At 41.6% G+C, this 26,871-nt stretch overlaps 3 protein-coding genes across 4 annotated transcripts in view; all 3 read right to left on the reverse strand.

The window, feature by feature from the left end:
* LOC138623038 (GRAM domain-containing protein 2B) overlaps window positions 1–26,871 on the reverse strand; it is a 191,551-nt gene that overhangs the window by 29,094 nt on the left and 135,586 nt on the right. The gene's annotated exons all lie outside the window — the stretch shown is intronic.
* Window positions 1,315–20,136, reverse strand: kif14 (kinesin family member 14). Its single transcript, XM_069702208.1, is given in 30 exon segments — window positions 1,315–1,825; window positions 2,206–2,326; window positions 2,328–2,366; window positions 3,952–4,026; window positions 4,224–4,346; window positions 5,649–5,801; window positions 6,327–6,514; window positions 6,761–6,991; window positions 7,323–7,423; window positions 8,716–8,822; window positions 9,581–9,722; window positions 9,897–9,990; window positions 10,601–10,733; window positions 11,434–11,580; window positions 11,957–12,104; window positions 12,231–12,388; window positions 12,543–12,645; window positions 13,080–13,264; window positions 13,498–13,561; window positions 14,009–14,156; window positions 15,248–15,420; window positions 15,790–15,908; window positions 16,600–16,716; window positions 16,953–17,060; window positions 17,312–17,342; window positions 17,451–17,503; window positions 17,862–17,960; window positions 18,150–18,237; window positions 18,413–18,667; window positions 19,100–20,136. Coding segments are annotated over 30 exon segments (4,920 nt in total). The 3' UTR covers window positions 1,315–1,445.
* Window positions 20,748–26,864, reverse strand: ddx59 (DEAD (Asp-Glu-Ala-Asp) box polypeptide 59). 2 transcript variants are annotated; one of them, XM_069702296.1, is made up of 8 exons: window positions 26,372–26,864; window positions 25,240–26,061; window positions 24,416–24,592; window positions 24,205–24,294; window positions 23,480–23,731; window positions 22,296–22,448; window positions 21,531–21,659; window positions 20,748–21,368 (listed from the first exon to the last, which is right to left on the reverse strand). In XM_069702296.1, the coding sequence occupies exons 2-8, from the start codon at window positions 26,044–26,046 to the stop codon at window positions 21,108–21,110; spliced, it is 1,869 nt and encodes a 622-aa protein (XP_069558397.1). In that variant the 5' UTR covers window positions 26,047–26,061; window positions 26,372–26,864; the 3' UTR covers window positions 20,748–21,107. The 2 variants fall into 2 exon arrangements, with proteins under 2 accessions (XP_069558397.1, XP_069558396.1); XM_069702295.1 differs by having other exon boundaries at window positions 25,240–26,864.

Raw genomic sequence — 26,871 nt, forward strand, 5'->3', positions numbered from 1 at the left:
TTGCGCGTCTTCTCATTCCAATCGCGTCGTGTCTGTGAACGCAGCATTCAACCACTCTTTAAAGCGAAGGGGTTTTTTTTGTTTTTAATTCCACTAAATTTGAAGTTCTCTAAAGTAAGCTTTCTTCTTAGCTGGACTCAGGCAGTCTCTTATTGAAGCAGAAGGGAAACCCAGGCAGTGGCGGACTCCTGAGAGCATGAGGGGAGGATGAAGAGGAGGCTGCACAGAGGAGGAGGAGGAGGAGTGGGTGTTACTTGCAACGAGCAGAGCGGAGGGTTGCAAAAGTAGGGTTCAGGGACCTCCGGGGGCCTTTAAGTGGGTACCAAGAGGTCCAGTCAGGCTCGACTTTTGAATGAATGTGAACCCATTCACTATATAAATGGACTAGGACCATACATATTTAGATTAACACATGGTTGAATGTTCACCAACAACAGAGAGAAAATGTATAGAAATCATGAATGTCTGACCTCTTGTGATATAATTTTAGTAGTGACTACAAGGTGATTATGATAAACATGTTTAACATTTCCCGATTACACTGTACCATAAGTGCCAATTCACATATAATACTGTAAAACCCTTATAATGGGCAAAATATTTTATTAATTGGATAGTGACCTTGGATAAGAAAAGTACGGGTCTTTGTTAAATCAAGCAACATGAATAAATTGTAATAGGACACGTAGCTATATCATTTTGACATAGACTTTTTTTTTTTTTTTTTACCAAGTGATACACAGCACTAAAAGGACATAATACAGCACTTTGATAAAGTAAGAAGAAACCCAAAATGTACAAGTCTCTACAAGTGCAAATTGTTACAGTCAGTGTTACAAGACCAAAGCCTTAAGAAAATAGGAGAACAAAAAAATGCCTTCATACAAGGAAAAAAAAAAAAACATGCAGCAGAAGTAGAAACAAAGACATAAATTTTTACAAAACAGCATACCTGAGCGGCTGAATATTGAAATGTTGTATGTTTCAATCAATAAAAAAAATTACACAAAAAGAAATATTCAGTGGCCTCTGAAAAATAAGAGTACAACAGTGAACGCTTTCTCTAAACATCCTCTCAATGTGACTGAAGTCTTTGCCCCGGACCCTGTATCAAAATACCTTTAAAGTGGTGAGAAGCAAATTCTTACCAAATTAAGGAAAGAACGTAAACTATATCTCACCACCAGCTGCCTTTACACCACAGCACAAGTGACAAAATGATAGGAATTGTTACCGTGGGTTTGAAAGCAAGAAAATTGGCTGTGTGAATATGACTGCATTGCATTGAGTTTGTGCAGTGTTTGCTGCCTGTGATGTAACGCTACAAAAACAAATAACCCACGACGCGGCAGTAGGCCCACCCTGAAGTTTTCTTCACGGTAACACTTAAATTCTATAGTAAATGGTGAAAAATGGTGCAAGCACATCAACAACATGAACACACATTACACCCAGTGCGGGCTGCCGTTGGACAGCACACCTGGAGCGAGGGAGTACACGACCTTACGAACAACTCGAGTTCTAACAGCACTGTGAGTGGCAGCTCTCTCTTTGGTAAAGACTTCATCCTCTGCACTCGTCTCAGAAGCAGCTGACCTTCTGCTCTCTTCCTCTTCTACAACCTGCTGGTTCCAGGAGCAGGACAAGGACTGCAGGGCAGAGTGGAGCTCGTCTCGTGTAGACAGAATGGTCTGAAGACAGGGAAGCTGCAGGGACAGGGCAACCGCTCCCTCCTTGGCCAGACCAGTGATCAGCTCATCAACAGCCTTCGCGGAAGAGGAGATCAGCTCTCTGCAGCTGCTGAGGTCAGAGGTTCTGTCTTTTCCTGGAAGGAGGATGGGAGGAAGATTGGTGACCCCGGCAACAACAAAAATCGGTTGCATTGCATGTGTCTAAGGCTGGCGACTGGCTGTATTACTTCATACAGCCAGTCGCAGTTAGCTACCCATCCATCAAACCTCTCAAACTCTATTACCATCTATTGTCAAATCATAGCCAGAACTAAAGTGGTATCATAGCAATTTAAAAGTAGCTGGGCAAACAAGAATCAGAATGATTCATTTTGTGTTTGGTGCCAAAATGTTTTATTACACCGTAACTGTGTCCAGAAAGCCTCTAGTGCTGTGACCCAGGCATGTTTACAGTAGTCAATCTGGATAAAACTCAGCTAAACTCCCTGGCTATGAGCAAGTCAAAAGCTTTCACCTTGCAGGGCTGCCGACAGAGAGGAATGCAGCTGTCTGATGGCCTGGTTCAACGCAAACAGTTTGCTCGATGTCGTCCTCAGTCTCTGCAGATGAGACGCTGAGGCCTCCTCCTCCTCCTCCCTCCTCCTCCTCCACCTCCTCTGGGTCAGATTCTCTCTCCTGTTTGAAAACATGAGCACACCCAAAAAAATGAGAACAAGACAGGGCAAATAATCAGGAAGAAATGTAAAGCAATAAAGCAAAAATACATCTCTTAAGATACATACAAAAAGAATTAAAGAGGACACCAGTAGACAGTATACACGTAATTAAACTGATTAAGACAGACTGTCACCAGGCTGCTCTGCAGTTGAGATCTTTGTTCAAAGGTACTTCAAATGTAATGGTTTGAAGGAGTGTTAATCTCGTCCTAAACTACAGTTTCCTCAGTTTGTCTTCCATAAATCCATATTCCTGTTAGTAATGAACAATTATCAGGCTTAAGTAGTTTTCTCCCCCATATCAAATAAACGAAGTAATTTTGTAACAAAAACATTTTCTTCCAAATGCTACTTTTTTTTTCCATTTGTGCCCATGTTTGAATCACGAATCAGGCTCTTCTGTAAAGAGGGAAGCTATAAAGTCAACCTTTTGGGGTTCACCGCTCTGGTACATTTAACAAAGTCAGAAACACCTACATTCATGATCCATAATTACAGGACCGTATCGCACGCTTTGTTCAAAAGTCACCCTGAAAGTAGCCGTCGGAGGCTATAACTCGGGTTTATTTGACTACAATTACACCGTGGGCAGCAAAATGTCCCCGCTCCTATACGTGTCAATTATTGGTTTTTAAACAAAAACAAAAAAAAAGCTGCTAGCTTGTGTGGCTAAGATAACGGCAAACAAGCCTGTTAGCCGTGACTTATGCCACTTCATTCAACACATTCATTACATGAACGACCACCGGGGGATGACTGCAGAGAGATAAGCTTACAGAGCATTGAGCTTTACAGGAGCAATAAAGGCTGAGTGGCATCTTTAACAGGGCTGTTGTGGAGGTGTGGAGGTGGGTATTAATCTGTATCATTTAAGCCTGTGTCGAGATGGAGGATTGTTGTTCACCTTTACATATTCAGGGGAGCTTGGCTGAGCTTGCATTCGGTTTTTCTGCGACGGTTTAACCGCGCAAGAGCCAGTAGTTTTTGTAACGAAGCTGCGTATCACTGGCAGCTAATGCTGTCAATCATTTTTCAATTTTGACCATCTTTCATTTTTATCTGGTCTTTATATTCTTAGCAAACCAGAATATGTAATATTATGAAACAAAGGGTCATACATTATTTAATGTATGGTTGTACTATATATTGATACCAATAATCTGTTCTAATATTACACATCTACATCTAAAACTATGGCTGATACGAAAATATGTGTCGTGTTACAGAGTGCTATTAAACCGAGCGGCAGCACTTAAAATTGAATTCAATTACTCCCATTGTCTAGCGGAAAACATATTTGTCTCGCCCTACAGCTTCATCATGTCACCAATAATAAACAATACGAAATATAAGGAACCAAATAAATAAGGCACAGAAGGCAGGAAGTGTTGGTAACATTTCTCAGGGTTGGGTACAGACTGTATTCATAGAATATAAAGATTTAGCTTCCTAAAATATGAAGTAAACTTTTTAGTAGTTGAGAGTGCAGAAAGTAGACACTTTACAGCTCCTAGTTTATAGTTGGTTATGTAGCTGAAACTCACCGAAATATGACAATGCATGTAGCTCTGCAGAGCACGAGCTGCATCAAGCGTCTTGGATTTTAGACTCTGCAGGACCTGGAAGCAGAGATAACAGGTACCACAGGTAAAAACTTTAAAAAAAAAAATAATACGTATCTACTCTTTAATTAAAAGATATATTTATAGCATAGGTCAAATTGTGTGATAGGATGAATAAAATATTTGTTTTTCTTCAACATGTGAAACAGGGCTGGAAGAGGAGGCAACATTTTTAAAAGATTATGAACTCTTACTTGGTTTCTGGGATAAGCCAGTTGAGCCTCTCTCAGTATTCCCCTGGTGATAGTGAGGCTCTCCTCTAAGAGAGAGCGGACCCCCTTTTTGGTTCCCTTCAGCAGAGAGGTGACCACCGATTGCTGGAAAGATTCAATCATATTTACATGATCAGATTTTTAACAGCATTTCTCGGATCAGTTACTAGAGCAATAAAATACAATAAACAAAATAAATTAAGTGTTTTGGAGGTTTGGAACAGTGATTCCCAAACTGTGACATGCTTTGCTGAAAAGGCATAACAATTACACTCCAACTGCCAAAGTAAAAAAAAAAAAAAAAAAAATTGATTAAAAACAGCAGTGACTTCATGTATGCATCATATTAAAAGTATGCAAAAATGTGTTGACAATAATTAAAATATTTTAGAAATAAAAAAGGTGCCTATTAGGAAGGGCGATGTGATGTCACATCCATCATAGCAAAACACAAAATTTAGCTTGACAAAATCAGATGCAGACACCCCAGATGCTGATTTTAGAAAGTGCAGCGAGTGAAATTTGGAAAGTGGCTACAAGGTCCAAAAAAACCAACATTCACATACAAGTCACAAAGCTGGACCTGACAGGTGAGATGAAGTTTTCAAAGCTGAAGAGGTGGACTGTGGAGGTGATACCTGACAAATTTGGTTTGGTACATGGTGTGAAAGGTTTGGGACCTCTAGTTTAGAACAGTACGAGAACTACAGTTCAACTGATATTGTAAATAAACTCGTCAGTTCTCTCTGGCGGATGAACTATGTTAAGGTGACACATTCTAAATGACCACAAACTTTGTTTTGCATTTCTGTGATGGAATTTCTCTCTATTTATCAGCCAACATACTGTATACAACAGCACAGATACTCTTTTTGATACCTTTGGTGCTCATTGATTGTTGCTGTGGTGTTTTTACGCTAGATTTCCTGCAAATCCCATCCTGGCAGCTACACCGTCTCCAGCATTAGGAGTTTTCAAATTACATTTTCTGTAGCTGGGTTTCTGGCAGTTGTTTGTTGGTCTGGTTCAGTAATGATGTTAGGCATACCACTATTCATGATATGCCTTGTGGATATTTTACCTGGATTTTGAGAAACAGTTAAAAATTTAAAAAAAAAGTATGCAGATTACTGTTACTGCGTTGAATTAAAATAAACAAAAAAGGAAGAATATAAGTGTAAAGCCTGTAACACTTGAAAAAAAACAAACATTTTTTTAGCATGAGATACTACTGCAAATAAACAGATCATTAACTCCCCACTTCTTGATATTTTCCTTGCTCTGAGATCCACACAGCTAATATTTCATTCTCTGGTACTGTGGAGTGGGGGGGGGGGGGCTTGATTACACTGAACCCCAGAGCCTTCACAGAGACAGTAGCTGCTGCGGTATTATTGGCGGTGTTACCTTGCCTGTGGCCTGGGCGCCCAGCCCCATGACGTTCAAAGGCATGCCTGTCACCACCGCCAGGTGGCCGAGTGCGAGCAACGCCGCATCCAGGCACTGACTGCTCTTCCTCCGTGCCTCCTTCACCATCGACGTGATCTCGGATTCACAACCCTGGAAAGGGAATTTTTTTTTTTTCCCGTTTCAATCAAACATCAAGTCAGCATAAACAAACTGACAAACAGGTTGAATTCAAATTGATTTAATGGCGAATCAATGCGAGCAAGCCAACACAACAGTCGAAGGGTCAGTAAATAAATTAAAATGCTCAAAAATATTAAAAATCAGGATTGAGTGGGGAAAATTGTGTGTTTAGGTGCCAAGACTGGTAAGGAATTTAGATTTATTTTCCATATATTCATGTTCTGTTTGGGGCTCAAGGTTGAGAATTCCCTCTGCTTTGCCATTTCCATAGACAGAGCTCAAACAGCTCAGAGCTAAGACCCGTCAATCAGCGCTCTGCATTTTGATGAGCCACCCCATCTCCAAACTACACAAAATTGAAAATCATTTGTCAGCTTAGATTTTGCACTCTTTTTTTTTTTTTTTTAAACTCATTTATATCCTGCAAGTGCCAGGAAAATATCAATATCATGTCACTGCATTGCTTTTTAAGTGTGGTATTTTTGTTTTGTTTACCTGAATAAGCATCTGGAAGAATCCTCCCATCTTCTTGACTTGGCTCTTGAGTTCCTCTGCGATGGTGAACAGCAGGCCGGAGGAGGGTTTAACGCCGGCCAACCACTGCATTGTAGCAAACACTGCACTCTCTATGGCGGTGGTGGCCTTGACCAGCTCAGTCTGAGCCACCAAGTTACATGCAAACACTGCAGGAAAAAAAATTTAAATAAAAAGTTTGATCCAAATGGACCTACACACACACACACAAAAAGAAGAAAACATAACCTAGGGCCTCTTAGCTAAACAAACTGTTCTGAAATTGGATGGATCGGAATCTCATCCCAAAACTCTGCATATTTTTTTATGTTTATGAGGTCAGTTACCTAGAAATAATGAAACAGTAGCACTAGCTTGCTACTCGTCTGACTCATAACAGACAAATCGAAACTCACCACTGTCCTGAATGTCATCGTCCAGATTGTCATACAGGTCAGCAATGGTTTGGACCGCCGTGTATACCCGGTTCAGATCATAGATGAACCTATCAGCCAAGCTCTCTTCTGTCCCGCTACAACCACGCAGACGGGCCAACGACTGGCCAATCATCTCCTTGCAGATGGCGGGCATGGTGGGGTCGGTGGTGCTGGAATGGGTGGACGGAGGTTTGGTCACACCCATCAACCCTGTGTCGGTGTGTACAAAGAAGACCTCAGAAAACATCCATACAACACGGTGTCATGGTAAATGTCCGTGTGTCACAAAATCAAGCATAGTAACCAACATGTGTTTAACAGCTGTAACCCCGAATCATTGTGCATCATTTTTTTTTTTTTGGTGGAGATAAAACAACTTCTGTAACCAAGCTCCTTCAAAGATCAAATCAGAGACCAGTAAAAGGTATTTTCCTCATAACTGCTGTATTCCCATCCCCGTTTCCTCACTACTGGACTTAGGTCTAACATGATAATGGCTAGTGGTGTGAAATGGTTCAAGTAATTTTGTTGAGTGCCTTACCAGCAGACTGTGAGGAGCCGTTGAGGAGGCTCTGAATCGGATGGACCCGGATCTCGTAGAGACGCCCAGAGATTCTCTTACTCTTCAGCAGACTCCTGCTTCTAAAGTTAAACCAACCAGAAGCAGAGTCCTGTGAGTATACTGCCAACACTCCACACTTATATTTTTCTTAGACATTTACTTAATGCTCTCATTTGGATTGACTTTTATTATGGCACTAGGTGCAAAAGTCTGTATATTTATTGCAGCCCAAGGTTCGTCGGTATGTTCCTGTTGTACTCGTTGGACTGCTCGTCATCTTTTCTGTTCGTGTGGATTCATGGACAGCATCTCTGTGCCATCATGTATTTGCTGACATTGCTGTAACATTACCATTGACAGACTTCTTTTACCTTCATTAATGAGGGCAGAGGGTGTTTGAATGCTTTAAACAGGGTTAAGGTAATCCGATTTTAAATGTGCTATTTTTCTTGGATTTATGTTAAACTCGGGTGTGAAAAGGGAGCAAGAGAATAAACCTTAGGAGCAACCTAGAGTTGGGAAGGTCAGTAAACAGCAATGAATGGAGTCAGAGAGAGAAGTATGACGGGACCACAGACCCTGTGCCATGTTTCATTTGGCTGGGGCTGGTGGTAGTTTGGGAACCACCAGGAGCGCTTGACAAGAACAACAACAAAGTGAGGGGAAAATGTTGGGGGTTCTGCATGTGCAGCAGGTGTTGTGTGTGTGTGTGTGTGTGTGTGTGTGTGTGTGTGTGTGTGTGTGTGTGTGTGTGTGTGTGTGTGTGTGTGTGTGTGTGTGTGTGTGTGTGTGTGTGTGTGTAGTGAAGTGAAGTGAGAAACACAAGGACCTTTCGTCCCCTTTCTAAACGCCTCGGCCCGGCCTTCATGGACATGAAATTAATAAACAGAGGAAATATTCTGTGGGCAGCAACTTCACGTCAACTTTTCATGGAAGGAAAAAGGACGGGTTCAATGTCATAAATATGTGCCAGGATGTAAATCATACTGTTGGAAACTAGGAGGACCTTGTGAAAATAACCAACATCTTCCAAACTGTGTGACAAAAAGGACTTTCCATGTTCCATCCACCTTTCAATTTACTATATACTGCACATCCTTTTGCCGAACACATATTAAAAAAAGTTCAGTGTGAGGGCTGTGAATTCACGACACACACGCACTGAAAGCACAAACATTGTCCAAACAGGCCCTGACATGCTTAAATAAGTCCCGTACTTCCCTCAGGAACAAGTTGTGTTTTTCGGAACTTCCTTACTAACATATTTCATGCAATTGAACAAGAGCATTAATTCATTCCCTGAAATCTCGTGTAAATGTAAACTGCTGGAAAAGAGGGATTGATGAATAGGAAGAGAGACCTGGATAATTACCTTCGGCGAGAGAAGGAGGAGGTGGAAGCAGAGGAGGTCGATATATCTTGCTCCCACTCATCATCGGGGTCATAAAACACGTCGTCATCTTTAGAGGTGGAATCCCCCTGCGGAGAGTAAACTACTGCTGACATTCCCGCTCTCATTTATTCAACTTAATGAGAAAAGCACACCAAAGTGAGGCAGCGTCACTCCTTCGGGCATAAAACAACCTATTCTGGACTGTAAATAAGGTCAAACGCCTGGGAAACTGGCAATTGAGCGTGAGCTTTACATCAGCCTCTGAATATGCAGAATGAGGAAGAGACAGGCTGACTTGCTCAATATGCTTTACTCAACACGCGTCATGCATTTATCTTATTCGAATACTGGTCAAATAAAGGCGCAAGTGCACACAAGCTTTCTATAAATTTATCAGCTTGATCGTAAATCTACTTATTGCATATTCTTCCAAATTATAAAATCCTTAAGAGTATAAATAAGTTTCAGATATAAATTACATGCGTAATCACTCTGATTGTATGCAGAATGTCAAATAAATGTGTGCAATAAAGTGGCATAAACGATCGCTCAGGCCAACTACAGAGGCAAAAAAAAAAAAAAAAAAAAAACTGTCCGTAAGACTGGGAAACACCATCGATACGACTAAGACATTTATACCTAAAGGCAATTCAGGGTTTCTAATTTACAAGTACAAGTCCAGGTCATTTTCATATTAGAAATCAACTGCATTTGTAAAATATCAGTAACATTTTCAGGTGTCACACATATCAACATAATACCCACTCAATATTTTTTAAGATCGTAAAATAATCATTCAATCAAAAGTGATGAATGAAAAGGCAGAACTGATTTAATGGCAAACCTGGTCGAGCTCCCTCATGGCTGCCATGTTGTTCTGGAACTTGTCCAGGCTCCAGAAAGTGGAGATCCCCAGCTTTGTGTTTTGAACTCGCACTTGTAGCAGATTGCCTTTCTGCAGGTTCTCACTGTCAGAGCTTTCATGTCTAAAACACACAAAGATGATATTTGGATTTTTCTGAAATGCTGAAAATTTGAATAATGAGCAGGCAAAATGCAAATAATTCTTTAAACTCAATGTGAAGCTTCACTGGGTTTATAATGAATTAATGTTGCGTTTGTAACACAAATGATATCGTGTGAAAACTGTATTTTTATACCTGCTGAAGACTGTGTGTTTCTTCAGCATGGCACTGATTTTATTGGCTTCCTCAATCGTCAAGGACAACTTCATGGAGTCCCACTGTGAACGGACTGGAACAGAGAAATTAAGCATTAACTTGACAGCAACCAGCAGCCTGGAGTCAGAGAGCATCTGGCTGAGATTAGCTTTACTTAGTAGCACTAGATTGTACATTGAAAGGATTCACTTTATAAGAGCAGTTAAGTTACACGTTAACAAAAGTCATTGGCACTTTTTATTTGCTTTTTTATTCCAATACACGTGATTGAAAGACTTACGTCCCTGAAACTGCCCTCTACAGTCTGTTAGAGTAAAAAGCTCACAAGTTCTAAGCCTAAAGGAAACATTTCATCTCATACCGGAGCCTATCAATGTAATACATAATGAATGCAATTTAGTTAGATTTATACATTTACTATACATTGTGTGGTTTCATTATAGATGAATCACAATACAAATTAAAGTTGTTAATCACTTTACAATAAATTGCATACTACATATGTTATATGGCCTCTCTGTCTCCTGTGCTTCTATTTAACTCATGTCCAGTAATTCTGTATTTCAATACTTCTGGCTTTAAGGCAAACCTGTCCCATCTGGACCTCCACTTAACATGGTGTGCCTTCTCATTGCATCTTCCTTACTCCAGGATTTGTTCAGTACTAATTTACAAACTCTCACCGTTATGGGGAGTGTGGTTTTCCCTGAAAGCTCTTTTTTTCTGCATTTCCTCCAGCTCTTTGCTGATCTTTCTCTTCTCCGCCTCCAGAGCATCGACAATCCTCGCCTGGCACACATTGTGTTCTTCCATCGCCTGGAGTGAATCATGGTAATGTAAACAATATTAAAAACCATCGGGCTAAAACTTTTTGTCTGCGGTTAAGCTCCACCATGGCTCAAAACACATCCCAAATGGCCCATTGGTTAAGCATAAAACTCTGTGTCAGCGTATTTTCTTCAGCCTCTCAAGTTCATTTCATGTCATGAAAAATCATGAGACTGAGTGAGTGAAGGAGATGATGTCATTATATAATAAATACACTGACTTCTGAGGATCAAGAAAAGAAAAAAATATAAAATGACTGAAATAAGACCTGTTTAAAATGTCATACATACAACAGATCTACCACCCACTCTGACTATAAGCCTGTTAAATGATCCTATTGTGTGCTCAAAGAGTTAACTCATCAGTGGTGAAAGCTAAAAATGAGATTTGGAAAACGGATCACTAAAATATGATGAAGAATTTGAAAGACACTGACAGCTGGATCAAGCAGAGGACAATTTTGTGTGTGTGTGTGTGTGTGTGTGTGTGTGTGTGTGTGTGTGTGTGTGTGTGTGTGTGTGTGTGTGTGTGTGTGTGTGTGTGTGTGTGTGTGTGTGTGTGTGTGTGTGTGTGTGTGTGTGTGTGTGTGTGAGACAGAATAAAAACCATTCAGTATAGAAAAAAAACATCCCAGGAATTTTTCAAATAAAGAGAAAATAGAACATGCTGTAGTGTTGCGAGTCCTGACCTTGGCCTCCATGTGCAGACAAAGGCGTTTCTTCTGGGTGTCCACCTCCTGCTCCAGTTCCTGCTTGGCCATCTTGAGCTCTGCCATCTGGCTGGCCACCGTCTGCTTGTCCAACTCCTGCCGACGCTTCTGCTCAGTCTCCTCATTCTGTAAGAATGGCCTGTTAGTATTACTCTGTACTGCTTACATAAACTAACGGTGTGAGGACATGCAGAAGTTTGCTCTGTTTGATAGTTCAGTTAAAAGGTTTAAGGAAGTATACCTATTACTTTCAATTGGTTGTTTTTACAGTTGGTGATACCGACACGCACATTGACTTACAATAACTACAATAGAAGTACAGCAAACAATCAGTGGACTGTCAGTCCCACACAAACAGGCGATGTGAGAGAACTATGGTTCCCTGAGCATGCACATCAATTGGTAGATCATAAATGATGATGATCATAAATGGAGCAGAAATGCAAGGCAACTAGACCTCCTTTGAATAAAAAAAAGAAGTGAGTGTTTAAATGTTGTATACCAGCTCTTTTTCCAGGGCTCGGATCTTGTCTTCATACAGCGATTTCTGGTCAGATAACTCTTTCTGAGCCATCTCCTTTGCCATCTGGATTCCCTGCATCATCTCCTCTTTTGCCTTTAAATGGGCTTCTTCAATTTCTGCCTCAAGCCTGGGACACACAAAAATGGCTTAAAGGGAATTCTGACTTGAATTAATAGTTCACAAGTAGAGGACATGAAAAAGAATATGAGCAGAGGAATCCAAAACACATTTATTTTGGTCTGTTTTCACTCACTGTGCTCTTTGAGCCACAAGTAGTTCATTTTTAGCAAATTCAAAGTCTTTGTGACCTTCGCCTGCATCTGTCCAGCATGACACACGCTTCCCAGACTGCACCTCTGCTGGATGATTGAAGCGGAAGTAGTGGTCTCCACCAAGAATCACCCTGTCACCCTAGAGGCCAAATGAATAAACACAGATGAGAAGAGTGAAGGAGGCTGGTTAGTTTGATTTGTTACATGTGAAATTCCCTAAATTTGAGTTCCGCCATAACAAAAGAAGATGATAAACTTTTAGAAAAGCTACGAAAACATTGTACTCTACTTACATGGTGCAGGACAGTGGATTCAGAGATGAGGTTCCCATTAACAAAGGTCTTGGCATTTTCCATAGGAATAATGCTGACAGTGTTGTGGATGTTGGATATGACACTTAAATAAAAAACACAAAGCACATTTTGAAATTAATTTAATTCCCATGTTGAACTAATATGCAGATAGGCTATTAATCACAGTGGATTCGTATCTTTTAACTCTTCATAAGTTTAGTTATTTATTCACTTGGATTCCATTATGCAGCCATACTTATTGTTACACTGGCTGCTGATTAATGCTACTTCTGGAAACTGACATTTTAGGATAACTCTCAGTATTATAACAACATTGCACAGCAAAGTCTTCCTCTAAAATGTAATTTATAAAAAAAAATTCCAGACTCATTATTATTCTCTTGTTTACTACAGTTGTGGACTTTTTAGAAATAAATATAAGTGTAAGACTGGCCAGACTGCAAACAGAGGACATGATGCTTATTCAACTGAACAGAAGGTCATTGCTTTCACACTCCTTCAGGGATTCATTCTCACCAGTGCTGGTCAGCAATAAGAGCCCCAGTCAGCTGGATGTCGTGGCTGGAGTCCGATTTGAGCTTGCCCACTGTGGTTCGACCCTCCTTGATCATGTAAAGAAGCATCTCGGACAGCTGAGGATCCTCGTTCAGATTCACCAGGTTGGGAAGACGATTGTCCACTTTGAATGTCACACCTGCTTTCTAGTAATACAAAGAAAGAAACACTTACAGAGCTTGTTTAATGCTTCTTCTGTAACACAAACCCAGGCATCTTTAAAACAGCGTGTTTTCAACTTTTGTTATTTTGACCTTTTAGGTTTGGCGGACTCAAAAGAAGATTGTACACAACAAAATCAACAGTACTGTGCAGAGGAAGTTTCAAAAGGACAATGGAAATAAATGTAAAAAAAAAAAAAAAAAAAAAAAAAAAATACCTGCAACTCTCTGGTCTCTTCACGTTTGCGAATTTCTGCTTGCTCAAGTTTCTCTCTCCACGCCCTGAAAATAGAATAAAATAGAACCTGGGGTTGAGTTCTGTCGTGTTAATCTGAGATATATCAATTCAATCACTTCTAAACCTTCCCACTGCCTAACATTTATATAAAAAGGAAAACAGCAACCCTAAAAATGATTTGTTTTCTTCTTTTTTTTTATATATATATATTTGAATGTGACCTTGTATTTTTACCTAGAATTAAAACTGTAATCTTTATACGTTTGTATAATTCAATTAAATGAATATGTATGAATACAAAAATTTACATTTTTGCAAATATACTATGCCTGTGACCAGAATAGGAGTTTGATACACAATAACATGCAAGTAGGTTTCTCCAAAATCCACTACAGCTTTCACTTTGACCCCCACAAAAACAAAAAACTGTTTATTTCTGGGTGATTTCAAAAGAATACAAATAATGTTACTATTATTGCAGTAATACCAACCGGTTGGCTTCGACCATTTCTCTCTCTTGCTGACAAAGTTTGTTCTTTAGGGTGAAGATCTCCTGCTGGAACAGCCTGACTCTGTCTGGTTCGACGCCCTGGGAGCTCATCTGGGCTGCCCGCAGTTTCTCCACCTCTGCCTTCAGGTCTAAAACACACAGAAAATTCCAAAATTGTTTTATACAAAGATGAATGTAGCAGCTTTGATTAAATGTTAAGACAAAACTGCAGGGAGTTTGAGAAAAGTCCTGAGAAGATGCGACATCAAAAGAGGCCACAGAACTATTCAGATTTGGTCAGTGAACTGCCGAACGATGTCACTCATGAAAGACAATTTAATGAGCAACATTGACCTGATTTGTAATGTCTGAGACATATTCACTCTCAACGTCTCACACTGACAGGCGATGTGAGAGAAATCCACAGCAAGAGCTCCCCTTAGTGCTAAAAATGTCAAACAGCAGTGCGATCAGCTCATGAAAAATAATACTTGCATGACAGTTAGCCGCCATGTGCAACTGACAGTGCATAAATATGGCCTGGAGGCAAGGTTAGGGCCAGGCTTTAATTTCTACTGGATAGCTGCATGAGCCGGTGATGGATAGACAGGAGGGTATGTGGGACAGAGGGAGAGAGAAAGAGATCAAGAGCAAAGTCTCAAACAGAAAGACATTCATACATAAAGAGAAACCGAAAGACTGTGAGTCAAACAAAGGCAAAAAGAAAGAGCGATGATGGAGGAGCTAAAGGACAGACAGCTACCATTGGTTTTCCTTGTGAATAAGGACATACAGGTGTGGTTCTGTTCGAGTAGGACAGCAGATGTTCAGGTTCTTTGTGAACCTTCCAGCAAAAAAAGGATCCCTTTAACATCAAAATCATCATCAAGGGCTTTTGTTAGCTTGCCTCCTTTTCCCTCTCTGTTGTTGATGTCACAGTCTACGGTGGCCAAAGATTTATCTCTGCAACATCATCTCCCTCCCAACCAGCACCGTCAACATACTGTGTCATAAGTGTGTGAACCAGAATCACTGAAAAGCAGGCTGCTACAGACAGCGGTGAAGATTCGAGCTCACAAGTTCGGAAACATACTGAAAAATAAAATAAAACAATTTATGACCACTATTGCTGAGGCTTAGCTAAATAAACAGGTTGTAGAAATGGACTAAATTGTAGTTTTAACAAAATTATATCCTTTAACTACAACATGAGTGAATGTGGATGTTATGGATGGCTGACCTCTGATGAGCTTGGCACTGGTGTCCTCATTGACCTTGGCCACGTTAATGATTGTGCGGGCCTGCTGGGCGTAGCGCAGAGTGCTCAGGGTCTCTTCCACGCTGCTGCCCGCCGGGCTCAGAGTGGCGATCATGGCAGTCTTCGAGTTTCCACCGAGGCTCTCTTTCAACAGCCTGCAGGAGAAAATAAAAATAGTAATAATAAAAAAATGGGACTCGGTCAAGATCCTCCTCAAATAAAAATGCTGACCAAGTAAAAAAAACAAAACATTTTGAAATCGTTTTGGTGAGATTGTCTTTTTAGTTGGTTGAATATGTCCATATTTATAACTCATTTCAGTTCATATACTGCATTTTCTATTTTATAGGTGCTGTGAATGTCTTGTTCAAAAAAAGTCTGTCTTAGATATGAATCTCACACACAACTTCACATACAATAGTTTTCTTTTCTTGACCGCTTTTCTTTATTTTTCTGATCAAATAAAGAATAATAAAGAGGGCTTACAAAACAAAAAAATTGTGTGTACAGTAGTGTTTGCTCACCATGTAAGAACAGACTCTCTGTACGGTATGAAGACCTTCTTCCTGCTCAGCGCCTGTTCTGATAATGCAGAGATGACCTTTCCAAGTGTGAGCAGGGATTTGTTAATGCTCGCACCCTCCTGCAATGACACAGAAATATTGGCTTTACCTGTTTTGAATATGTGTTTTATGAGACTGCACGGATGAAAATGTTACTACAATGTAAATAACCCTGCAAGAAACATTTTAATAAACTGCAATCTTGCTAAAGTACATGAGAGGTTTATCCAAAACCATTACCTTTCATAATCAAGGAAACAAGATTTTTAGAATAACATTGATTGATACAACACAAAACCAGCTAGCTACAATACCAGTCTTGATACAACACATTTCATATACAGTTTCTGTGAGAATGAAGCATCCTGGGACATAAATTGAACAAATGGGTGTGAATACATTAGATCTTGAAGAAATCTCAGTCTAATAATCGACTGAGGATACAACTCATGATTAAATGTTTTGTTATTGATTTCTGTAGACCATTACTGTTACTGCTTAGGTTTTGACATGTCAAAATGAAAAATGGGCATCACAAATTTCAGGACCCGAGGTGATACCTAAGAGCGACAAATACTTTACACTGTACACAAAACACAACGATTTTCAGTTAATAAGGAAGCAAACCATGAAATATGTGAGCAGCCATAACCAAGGATAGAAATGTGTGTGTGTGTGTGTGTGTGTGTGTGTGTGTGTGTGTGTGTGTGTGTGTGTGTGTGTGTGTGTGTGTGTGTGTGTGTGTGCGTGCGTGCGTGCGCGCGCGTGTACCCTGAGACGGTCTCCACTTGTCTGGGCCGAGTTACAGCGTTCGCTGCCTGCGAGATCGACCAGGTTGATCCTGCTGGTGATGCTGTGGTCGTGTTCCTCTCCCTCCACAAACTCAGTCTGCACACAAAGACAAACGGACTGAAACAACATTCAGCTAACACACCCCGGTAAGCTGTCACTCCAGCATTAACGCACAAGATGTATAATTTGCTTAACTTTTCATTTTCTTAACTACCTGCAAAAGCAAATGTGGCCTTATGTCTAGTTTCCATACATATCTTAGGCTCTCTTGAACGATTTAGATTTAGAGGGAATGATGTGTCACAGGGTAATGTCAGGTCAGGAGGCCATACCTTAGTCTGGGTCATAACCAGAGTGAAGACAGAATGAGATCTGGAGCTCTTGTCGTTCATTCCAGTGGCTGCTGTGGCTCTCTGCTTGTTGCCCAGCTGCAGCCAACCCTGGAAACAAAAGGACACTGTCAGTCATGACTGCTTCTCTCGGGGGGGCGTATCTCTCGTGGAGTTCACTTCTATCGTGTGCCTGTTGCTGCACTTTCACAACATTAGGTCAAATGTTGATGCCTGTATTGCTGCATGGAGGATTTGTCTACTTGACACTGAACCCTGACTAGCTCACTCATTCAAAGTTGTTCTTAAAAGGCATCAGCTACAGATTGGAAGAAGATAGCTTGACAGCAGCTTCAACCTACCTGAATGTCTTTGTAAGAGCTCACCACATTCCTGTGAAGACATAACAAAGTGAGCAATTCAGCAAAACATTCCTTTTAGGGATGTTCTTCTGGCCTTTATTGAAGCAGAATAAAGCAAAAGAAAGAAAGATTTTCATACGCAGAGAGCTCAGCAACATAGGGACCATGGACTGGATGCTCCCGCACTCTCAGCTGGAAAAAAAACAGAGCAACTATGTTTTATCTTGACTCGACATATTCTCTGGTTATTCACTGATAGTAAAAAAAAATACATAAATATCCCTGTGGCATTATGAGGAAGAGTAAATCTCGTGTGATCATCGGGTAAATGTCACTTTCTTTTCACCAATGGGCAAAAATAAATAAATAAATGTAGCTGCCCATTACACTAAACGCAAACTACATTCTTTCAATATAATCTTTAAATCAGGATATGTGCCACATCGGCAAGAATTAAAAAAAATAACTTTCAAGCCGCATTAAAAAATATAAACACTTTTCCAATTCCGTGTTTTCTGGAGTGACTTTCAGTAATTTCCAAACTACTCACAGGCATCCTCCTCTGGTTCGGCTCATCTCTGGTCACCAGCAGGTCATGGATCTTCTCATTGTACACTTCAAAGTAACTCATCTCAACATGACATTTGACCTGAAATATAAAGGACCCAAATGGATGATTTAATACATGATACAACACACTTTCAAGTATTTCAATGGTTAGAAAGTTTTCTGAGGATGAAGTGGAGCTTCTAGATTGTTCAAGTAAAAATGTCTTGGAATGTAGATATTTTAAAACAAGCAATTAACTGGCAAGCAATTGTTCCATTTGACATCTTGCCTCTTCATTTTCCATTGAAGCCAATCTGGAGAACAGCTGCCGGCAGAAACGTGGGATAACCCCCGCCTCCTCCTCAAAACCCATCATCCTGCAAGACAATAATTTTAAGCTAATCAAACACAGATTGCAATTTCAAAAAAAAACATTTCAAGAGCAGCATGAATTTTTAAGACTAAAAAAGCTCAGGTTGTAAGAGGGGACCTGATTTAACGTTGCTAAAAAAAAAAAAAGGCCTGTGGTAAAGTAAAAACCAAAACACTCACGTGTATGATTTGCCTGAACCTGTCTGGCCGTAAGCAAACAGGCAGGTGTTAAATCCTTCGAAGGCCCTCAGCAGCAGAGGTTTGGCCAGAGTCTCATACACCATCTGCTGGCCTGCGAAGCCGGGGTCACCGTCATCCACCGAGCAGAAAGAGAAGTCGTATGTGAAGGAGTAGCTCTGTTTGGAGTCTGGGTGCTGGACGACAGTCTCCTGGCCGTTCATGTAGATGACCTGTGAGGCCTTCTCTGCTTTCTCCCTATAACCGAGCAGAAAATGCAAAGACATATCAAAAGTGGTTTTTTTTTTTTTTCCTGACTGTATATCAACAAATTAAAAAAAAACCTATACATTATTTGGAGTTTGATTGTTATTTCCCAAGCTTAGGTAAACAGCTTCAAGGCCATTTCAAGCTAATAATGTTTAAAACCTGTCTGGAAATACAAAGTCCTAATGCTGTAAATTACTTCAGTTGTCATATCGCCAAACAATTCCTGAAATATCATAACATTTCCAGAACCCGGGCTCGGGAATACATCTTCTATAAATGCTTGGCCAAATACTCCTCACGCTATCTGATTCACGCTGGAGGGAAAGTGGGTGTGTCAGCATTGTCAGCAAGCTTTCAGCAGGTTTAGTGTAATCATCAGACGTGCATCTGCTCCAGAAGACCAACCATCCGCTGACAAACCTGGCACTGAAAGGACGGACCCGGACAGCCACGGTCACGGCGCTGTTCTCCATCTTAAATGAATCCTGCTGCCTCAGAGCCTCACTGGGACGAGACAGGAGGTGTTCCGTAGATGCTGTAGCTGGAGCTGGAGCTGGAGCAGGGGTCCTGACCTGGGCCACGTCTCCCTGCTGGTTCGAGGTGGTCGTCTTTCTCACCTGCAGCGCGGCGCTGGGTCTGTGCGCACCCGCGGACGCCTTGCTGACCCGAGCAGCCGGGACGGGGTTCGTGGCTTCGGCTTGCTGTGCTCGAGGTTTGGGCCTCTCGAGACTTGCAGATTTGACCGCCGCCGGTTTGGGTGCTTCTTTCCCCGCCAGCCTCTCGAACACGTCCCTCCTGCTGGCGATTTTCTCAAACGGGGTCTTTTTGGTTGGAGTTTTAAAGGTGTCGGGCCGGTCTTCAAGTTGCCTACCCGTGGAGGAAGACGCAGAAGAAGACGAGGGCGTCTTGTTGTGAGTCAACCTCCCCCGAGTCTCCACTCCTTTGCTCTTAGAGGCAGTTTCTCTTAAACTCGTGGACCTGAATAACCCGGGTGTCCTGCCGTTTGGTTCGCCGAGAACTCTCGGCGTCGGCTGCAGACCCGCACCGCTGACCCCGTGTGCGCCTTTAACCATCGAGGGAGTCCTGGTCCTGCGTTGCAGAGTCAGTCTTTTCTCCGGAGCCGGCGTGGTGTTCTGGCTGCTGTCAGTCATGGTTTTCTCCGCTGGTTCGGCTCCAGTCTTCCTCCTTGATCTCCTCTGCAGGGTGAGTCGGCCCCGGTAGGGAGTCTGCACCCCGCTGCCGCTTTTTGACAGCGCAGAGACGACATACGTCCTGTTGACAGGTCGGCTTTTATCATGTGTGCTGTCTTCACTCGCCGATTCTCTGGATGTCGGCTCACTTTTGCCGAGCGTTGTTGTGCCTGGTGATTTCCGGCCGGGTGTCCTGGACGTCGGTGCTGACAGTAGATGGTCATAATAAGCGGCGTGCTTCCTCGTTTGTACACTAAATATCGACATAGCTGCCGGCTAATAAAAAAATTAATAAAAACGTTAAAACGAATTATCTAGTTAGCGCAACTGCAGTGCAGTTGCCGTTATCTACGCTAGTACACGACATGGAAAGACGTGTAAAGACGGATGTAAAGTACGACTTGTTAAAAGTGAACATAAATCAATTCGAATAAAATTGTAGTTATGCAGACGCGGTACTTTTGTTATTGTCCTTCGCTTCCGGCCTTCCCCGCTTCAATTTCAAATCGGCTCCGTCAGTGAGTGCTGATTGGCTGAATTCTCGGCGATATTTACGTCACATCTGCAGCCTGCAGACCAGGGGCGGTGCTGTAAGGAGGGCGTTCCATGCAGGTACGTTGGACTTACGCTAGGTGGCGGCATAATGTTGTTGTATATCATACCAGCTCAGGACGAGTTTAACTGCAGCCAGTGGGGGAAAAAAATGCGCTACTCGTGTTTTTCTTTCTAAAATTAGCACTTTCCGTTAAAAAAAAAAAAAAAAAAAAAAAGGGCATGTATCCTCAATACTTTCAATAACAACAACGGAAATTCAAGGGAAGACTGAGAAATGTGGGGGGAATTTTCAGAAAAAGATAGAAAATGCATCTTAAAGTAAGACGTTTAATCAAGATTTAACCTTTGCACTGTTGGAAGACGTGTTGGAAAATAATTCAGCGTATCTGACTTCGTACAAGGTATGAACATGTGACATGACATCTAGGATCTGGATCTAGGATAGGAGGGATGTGTGAGGCTGGCTCAAGGACACATAGAACTAGCTTTAATTCTTTGGATTTGAGAGCATAAATCTTTTTTTTAATTTAGTGTCACATTATACACATAACATACACAAAATATTAATGAGAATACATCAAATTCAAATTAATTTTTTAATTAAAAGAAAATATACAAACTGAACAATTCGCTTCTACTCAATAAATAGACCGCACCATTTCAGGAATGTTTAGAAGCACTTGCTACTTCTTGCGCCGGTCATGTTTCCTTATGATGTCGAGGAGGTTGCTTTTTGTAACCAGTGTGTCCTCAGGTCCCATCTTGGTTTTCTGCCTTTCCCTCCTCTGCTGCTCATGGAGGTGGGGTGAGTTAAGGAGCTGAGGGGGCAGAATGGACCCTGTGGGTTTGACCCGGTTCACCACCTCCAGGAACAGACGTTTGTTGTTGTTGTTGAGGAAGGTGATGGCTGTTCCCCTGTGTCCCAGCCGACCTGCTCTGCCCACCTGGATGGGAAGGAATAAAGATGAGGCAACATTTGAGCCAATTAATTGTGGAAATAAACATTTTGCTATTCATTTCCAAATCAAACCATGATTAGTCTGATTTTTGTGCAGTACATACAAAAAAACACCAAAATTTGTGCTATGCAGTGTTTCTTGACCAACCTGGTGGACATATTCATCCATTGTGTTTGGCATGTCAAAGTTGACCACCAATCTGACATTGACAAGGTCCAGTCCTCTACCTAGCACACCTGTACTGATCACCACTTCAAAGTCTCCATCCAGAAGACCCTGAAGACACGACAGATCAAATATTTAGATTGTCCCACCGGTTCAGCAATGACGACACGCCACATGCACTGTGATTTATACATCAGGCTTAAAAAAAAATACTAGAACCTCTGCTGCATCTAATCTTTAATAACCTGCCAACCCAAGATATAGCAATAGCAATATATACGATATTTAATCATAGCAAGGCGTGCATGAAATGATGCCCAAGACACCTACCTTTCCCTCCTCTGTATCTGATATAGCTCGTCAGCGAATATAAAAATGACGTAACCTTTTTATCTCCCGTGTATAAATATGAATAGCTTTGTTTCATAATAATCCAGATTGAATTTGGATTATTTTGGTCATTACCTAACTAGAAAAAAGTAATCTCTACTTCATGTTCCCTACAGCTGCTGTGGTTTCTGTGTTTCTTTCAGAACAAAAGTGAGTGAATGAAAAACTGTTTGAATGTTCTTTTATAATAAATGTTGTGTTCAAAACACAGACAAAAACAGAACGGTTAAGTTCTTCAATTTTAGTTGTAGGTTTCTGTTGCCCTCAAGATAGAACTAATTCAGGAGCACCACTCTTGGACACCAAACATGGGAGCTCTGTTATTTATCCACTCGTATGTTCTGTGTTTGGCCTCACCCTGAGGATGCGGTTGCGTTCCCACTGGCTCTTGTCAGAGTGGATTGCCACGGTAGTGAGGCCTGTCACCTTGGCGACCGCCTCGCACAGCAGATCAGCGCCCAGTTTACAGTCCACAAACACCACCACTGGAGGCTGGTACAGCTTATTGTCCTAGGAAATGAAGAATAACACAGAAGCCCAGGTGAGATTCCACATACTCTATTTCCAGACTGAACTAATATGAGTATTAACTATGTTTGTGTTTGTCACCGTGCGAGAGGCTGATATAAAAACTTATGGCAGAATGAAAAGGTCAGTCATGACTCTTCACACAGCAAAACATACTTTTTTCTTGTTTTCCTCACTTAAATCTGGGCTAATTGTCATTAAATCAAGTTGGAAGAGCTGCAACATAAGAAATAAGTGTTTCTAGTGTTTTTCTGAGTGGTGTCCACTCCAGAGCTTTGGTTGTGTTGTGGTGTCCCATCCAAAATCCAGGCCTAATAGCCCTGCAATTCCACAGTTTTCCTGCAACGCCCAATCAGTTTAGTTGTTTGCTGTTTAGACAGCAGCTTCACACTCGGGGATGAATTAAATAACAGTAGTTATGATTAACTTGGTTTAAAAACAACATCCCTGTCGGAAAGGAGGTTTTAGTTACTCAAACTGCAGCAGTTTTTAACTAAAGCAGACCTTTCCTGTCCTGCCTTGTATAAACGGTGCGAGCCATTGCTGGGATTCCTGGAGTGGAGCCATGGCTCTGGGCCCACCCATTTCCTCCAGACATGGACCAGGGCTGCAGCAATGGCTGTCTAAATATGGTGTAGTGGGGAGACTGGTTCTTAGAGCTCAAGGAATTCCCACCTTCAATAGCCACTTAATAAAATACTAAGCTGGTACCACTGTGTCTCAAGACTCAGTAATAAATAAACTGCAACTGAAATTGATGTAACAACACACTTTCTGTATTTGTCTCTTCCAAAGCACTTCTTTTATTCCACAGAGTATAATTAGACCTGTTCTTATACAAAACCTAAGGAAACTGCTGACCAGTAAAAGAAAGTAGATACTGGCAGTGGGCTTACAGAAATACTCCACCTAAAAATAAATCAACCTTTTAAGACTTTATGAGTCAGGAATTTTTTTCGACCACACCTTGCCAAATCACAATGAAAAATCCAAACCTGAAGTCTATGACCTACATTGAGAATCTCAAACAGCTTCTTCTTCTTGGAAGGTTCCTCCACCCAAAGCAGGATCTGTCTGACGTTAACACAGGGCTGGTTCTTCTCACCGATAGCGATGCGTACGGGATCGCGCACCAGGCGACCAGCTACCTCCTCCGTCCCCGTCGGGATGGTGGCCGACACCAGCAGGGTCTGATGCTCCTCGGTGACATGCTCCAGAATCTCCAGCACCTGCTGCTGGAAGCCCATCTTCAACATAGTGTCAACCTGCAGGATACACCAAAAATTTCTTACTCCAGGACTTCATCCATTTCAAAATGTATTTGAGGGATTTCTACACATGTATTTTTTGACAACTATTATGCTGTAAGATTGAAGATTTTACCAAAGAACAAATGTTTTGGGATGTGACATTACCCAAGCAAGGCTTGCTCATCATTATGTTAAATTTAAACCAAAGTAAAATTATTTACAAACTGCTGCGTATCACCACAAATGAAGCTTTACGGGAAGATGTTTATTTGGATGCAAAAAAACTTTCAAAGAGCTAAAACGTCACTGTCTTTTGTGGATATATTTTCATATGATTTTAATAAATGACATCCCATTAATTGAAATGAACTGCAGTCAATTGATCTTTAAAACTTTTTTTTTTTTTTTTTTTTTTTTAATAGTAAAAGCTACGAGATTTTACTTTACAAGTCCATTAAGTGCTGAACTATGGTATGTGTTTGTCATACCTCATCAACCACCACAACCTTCACTCTGTCGAGCTGCAGCGCTCTCTGCTTTAAGATCTCAATGAGTCGCCCAGGGGTTGCTATGACAATCTAAAGGACACGGAGAGAAGAACAACACAATGATGTGGAAAATGTATAAAAGTCCAAAATATATACGAAACAATTGTTTGGCTGTGGGAGGAGCATGTTTCTGTTAAAATAGAGGCCGTACTTTGATGCTGCTCTTGAGGCGGTGGAGCTGCGAGGGAAGCGGCATGCCACCCACCAGCAGCGCTGTTCTCGTGTTGGGGAGTCTCATCACCAGCTCCTTGGCCTGTCTCTCTATCTGGATGGCCAGCTCTCTGGTGGGGGTCAGGATCAGAGCAACGGGGCTCCTGTGTGCCGCTTTCTAGAAAGCAGAAGTGATGGTTTAGAGTCCATGTCAACAAGACAGGTTTAGTGGATAATTCAATAATCTTAATAGTTCATGTTTGTATAATTAAGTTTTTCTCCTTGAGAATACATTTGTTCTTTTGACTCTTTCCTCTGCAGAGGGAACGCCAGTGGCACCTACAGGGCAGCTTCTCTGACGGCTGGTGGAGGTCTAGTGGCTTACTAAGCAGTCGCTCAGCAGGGCTGATGCTTGTTACAAAAACAGTCTGAATCTAATCGTACCTACATCAAATGCAAATACTGTTAAATCAGTATACCCATGTGATGAAAGGATGCTAAATCCTAAAAAAAAAAAATCACATTAGCAGAGTGTAATTGTTTTTTTCCAAGTTGTAGAAACACATTAATTCAAATGCAGCATACATTTCTGTGATGGCACGGATATAGTGCACCTAATAGTGGTGCCACACAATCTTTTAGCTTTACAATCAACAGACAAAGGAGAGCTCAAAAGTTGGATGCAGGTTGCTGGTGTCGGTTTCCTCTGTACATCAAGTTTCCTCTGCTTCTCTAAGCTTCCTCTTGGTATAAGTGGGTAGTTTCATTGTACGAATTCAAACACATTTTTAATGAATCAATATGATGTCAGATGCGTTACTGTACCTCCAGTGCCTTCACTACCACTGGCAGCAAGAAGGCTACAGTCTTCCCTGAGCCCGTATCAGCGCTGGCAATCACGTCCCTGCCGGTGAGACCGACTGGCACCATCTGCATCTGGACCGGAGTGGGTGTCTCGTAGCCGGCCTTTTTCAGGTTGCCACTTAACGTGGTGGGGAGGCCACAGTGTTCAAATTCAACGATGGGTCTCCTGACATCTCTCCCCTGAGTTTCAATGCCCAGCTCCTGTTTAATTCGCTGCACCTGCTCCTCTGTGAGGCCTGATATGAACAGGTCTTCCCTGTAGGAATAGCCTGCTGCACTTTCACCAGTGTCAGCTGCTGGCCGAGGAGTCCTTTCATCTCTGTTTCCCTCCTTTTTGTTAAATGCATCCGCCCCGTTCCCCATCCCCATCTGCAATAAATGGTTGGCTTTGCATTCAAGACTGCAAACATCATTGTCAGTGGCGTCACAGATGTACTCCCCATAGCGACCACACATCACACACACAGGCTCTCCTGGCTCGGGCCACCTCTGGCTCTTTTTGAATGATTTGACAGGTTCCTCTTCCTCCGCTTCGTCTGAGGAAGACTTCTGTCCATCTTCACACACTGAGCTCTCTGTCAAATGTGCAGGGTCTCCGCCTTCTTGTATCGTCTCACCGTGTGTTTGATTGTCTTCTTTCTCCTTCTGAGCAGGTTTCTCAGAAATGCTTTTGTCACTCTCCTCTTGACCAGACTTGCTTTTCTTATTCAACACTTGTCCTGATGCCTGGGCAGGTCTCTTTACTTTCAGGGCTCTTGGCATAAACATTTTAAGAGTATCGGTCTGTAAACACAAGAAAGAAGATGTAAACATTAAAATGAGGCCAAAGATTTCGGGGGATGAGAGTTTATTGACAAACCGATGGTGGTAATTCTGGCTTAAATAAGCGTTACAACGTTAACTCCAATACGTAAAACTGAATATCCTTCTTACGAAATCAAAGTTGAACAAAGCCCACAATAAGTCCTGCTGTACAGGTATAACTCTGTCCTATTTAGGGATGTTTTGAAGTGACACTTCTCAAACTACAATTCGTTCATAACTGAGGTATCTTAGCTGTGAGTTTCATAAACAATAACGGCGTCGCACGTACCTCCTCGCGTCAAATCTTCCAACAGTTCCAAACATTCACCCGACGCATGCTGATGGCGTCTATTGCTTCGGTTGCATGCTGGGAAATGTAGTTCGTATGAACAGCGTTTGTTTGTTTCATATTGTTTTGTCCATGTGATCCCCGGGTTTCTTTATAAATTGTTAATAACGTTACAAATCGCTCTTTTTCTTCAGTATGTTCAAGTGTTTCCCTCCCCCATGATGAATATATAGTGGGGGGGGGGGGGACAGCAAGATACCCCAACACAATATTGTAATTAAACTTTTTTTTTTTTTTTTTTTTTTTTACACCGTTAATATTTACAACGTCAGTCCTGTCGTGGCATAGCAAAATCATGACATTTTAGCTTACATGTTGGGGTAAAATACGTTTCTTAGTCTTTTGAACCAAAGAACTCAACTTTTAATATTCCCGACACCACGCGAAGGCATCCATCGCGCATGCGCATTGCGCAACAAAGGTGCAGGGCTGGGGAGCCT

This window comes from Brachyistius frenatus, unplaced genomic scaffold, assembly GCF_029030835.1.
Source record: "Brachyistius frenatus isolate BFR_SWC_R1_liver_20210118 unplaced genomic scaffold, ASM2903083v1 Contig_41, whole genome shotgun sequence".
Classification (NCBI taxonomy): Eukaryota; Metazoa; Chordata; class Actinopteri; family Embiotocidae; genus Brachyistius; species Brachyistius frenatus.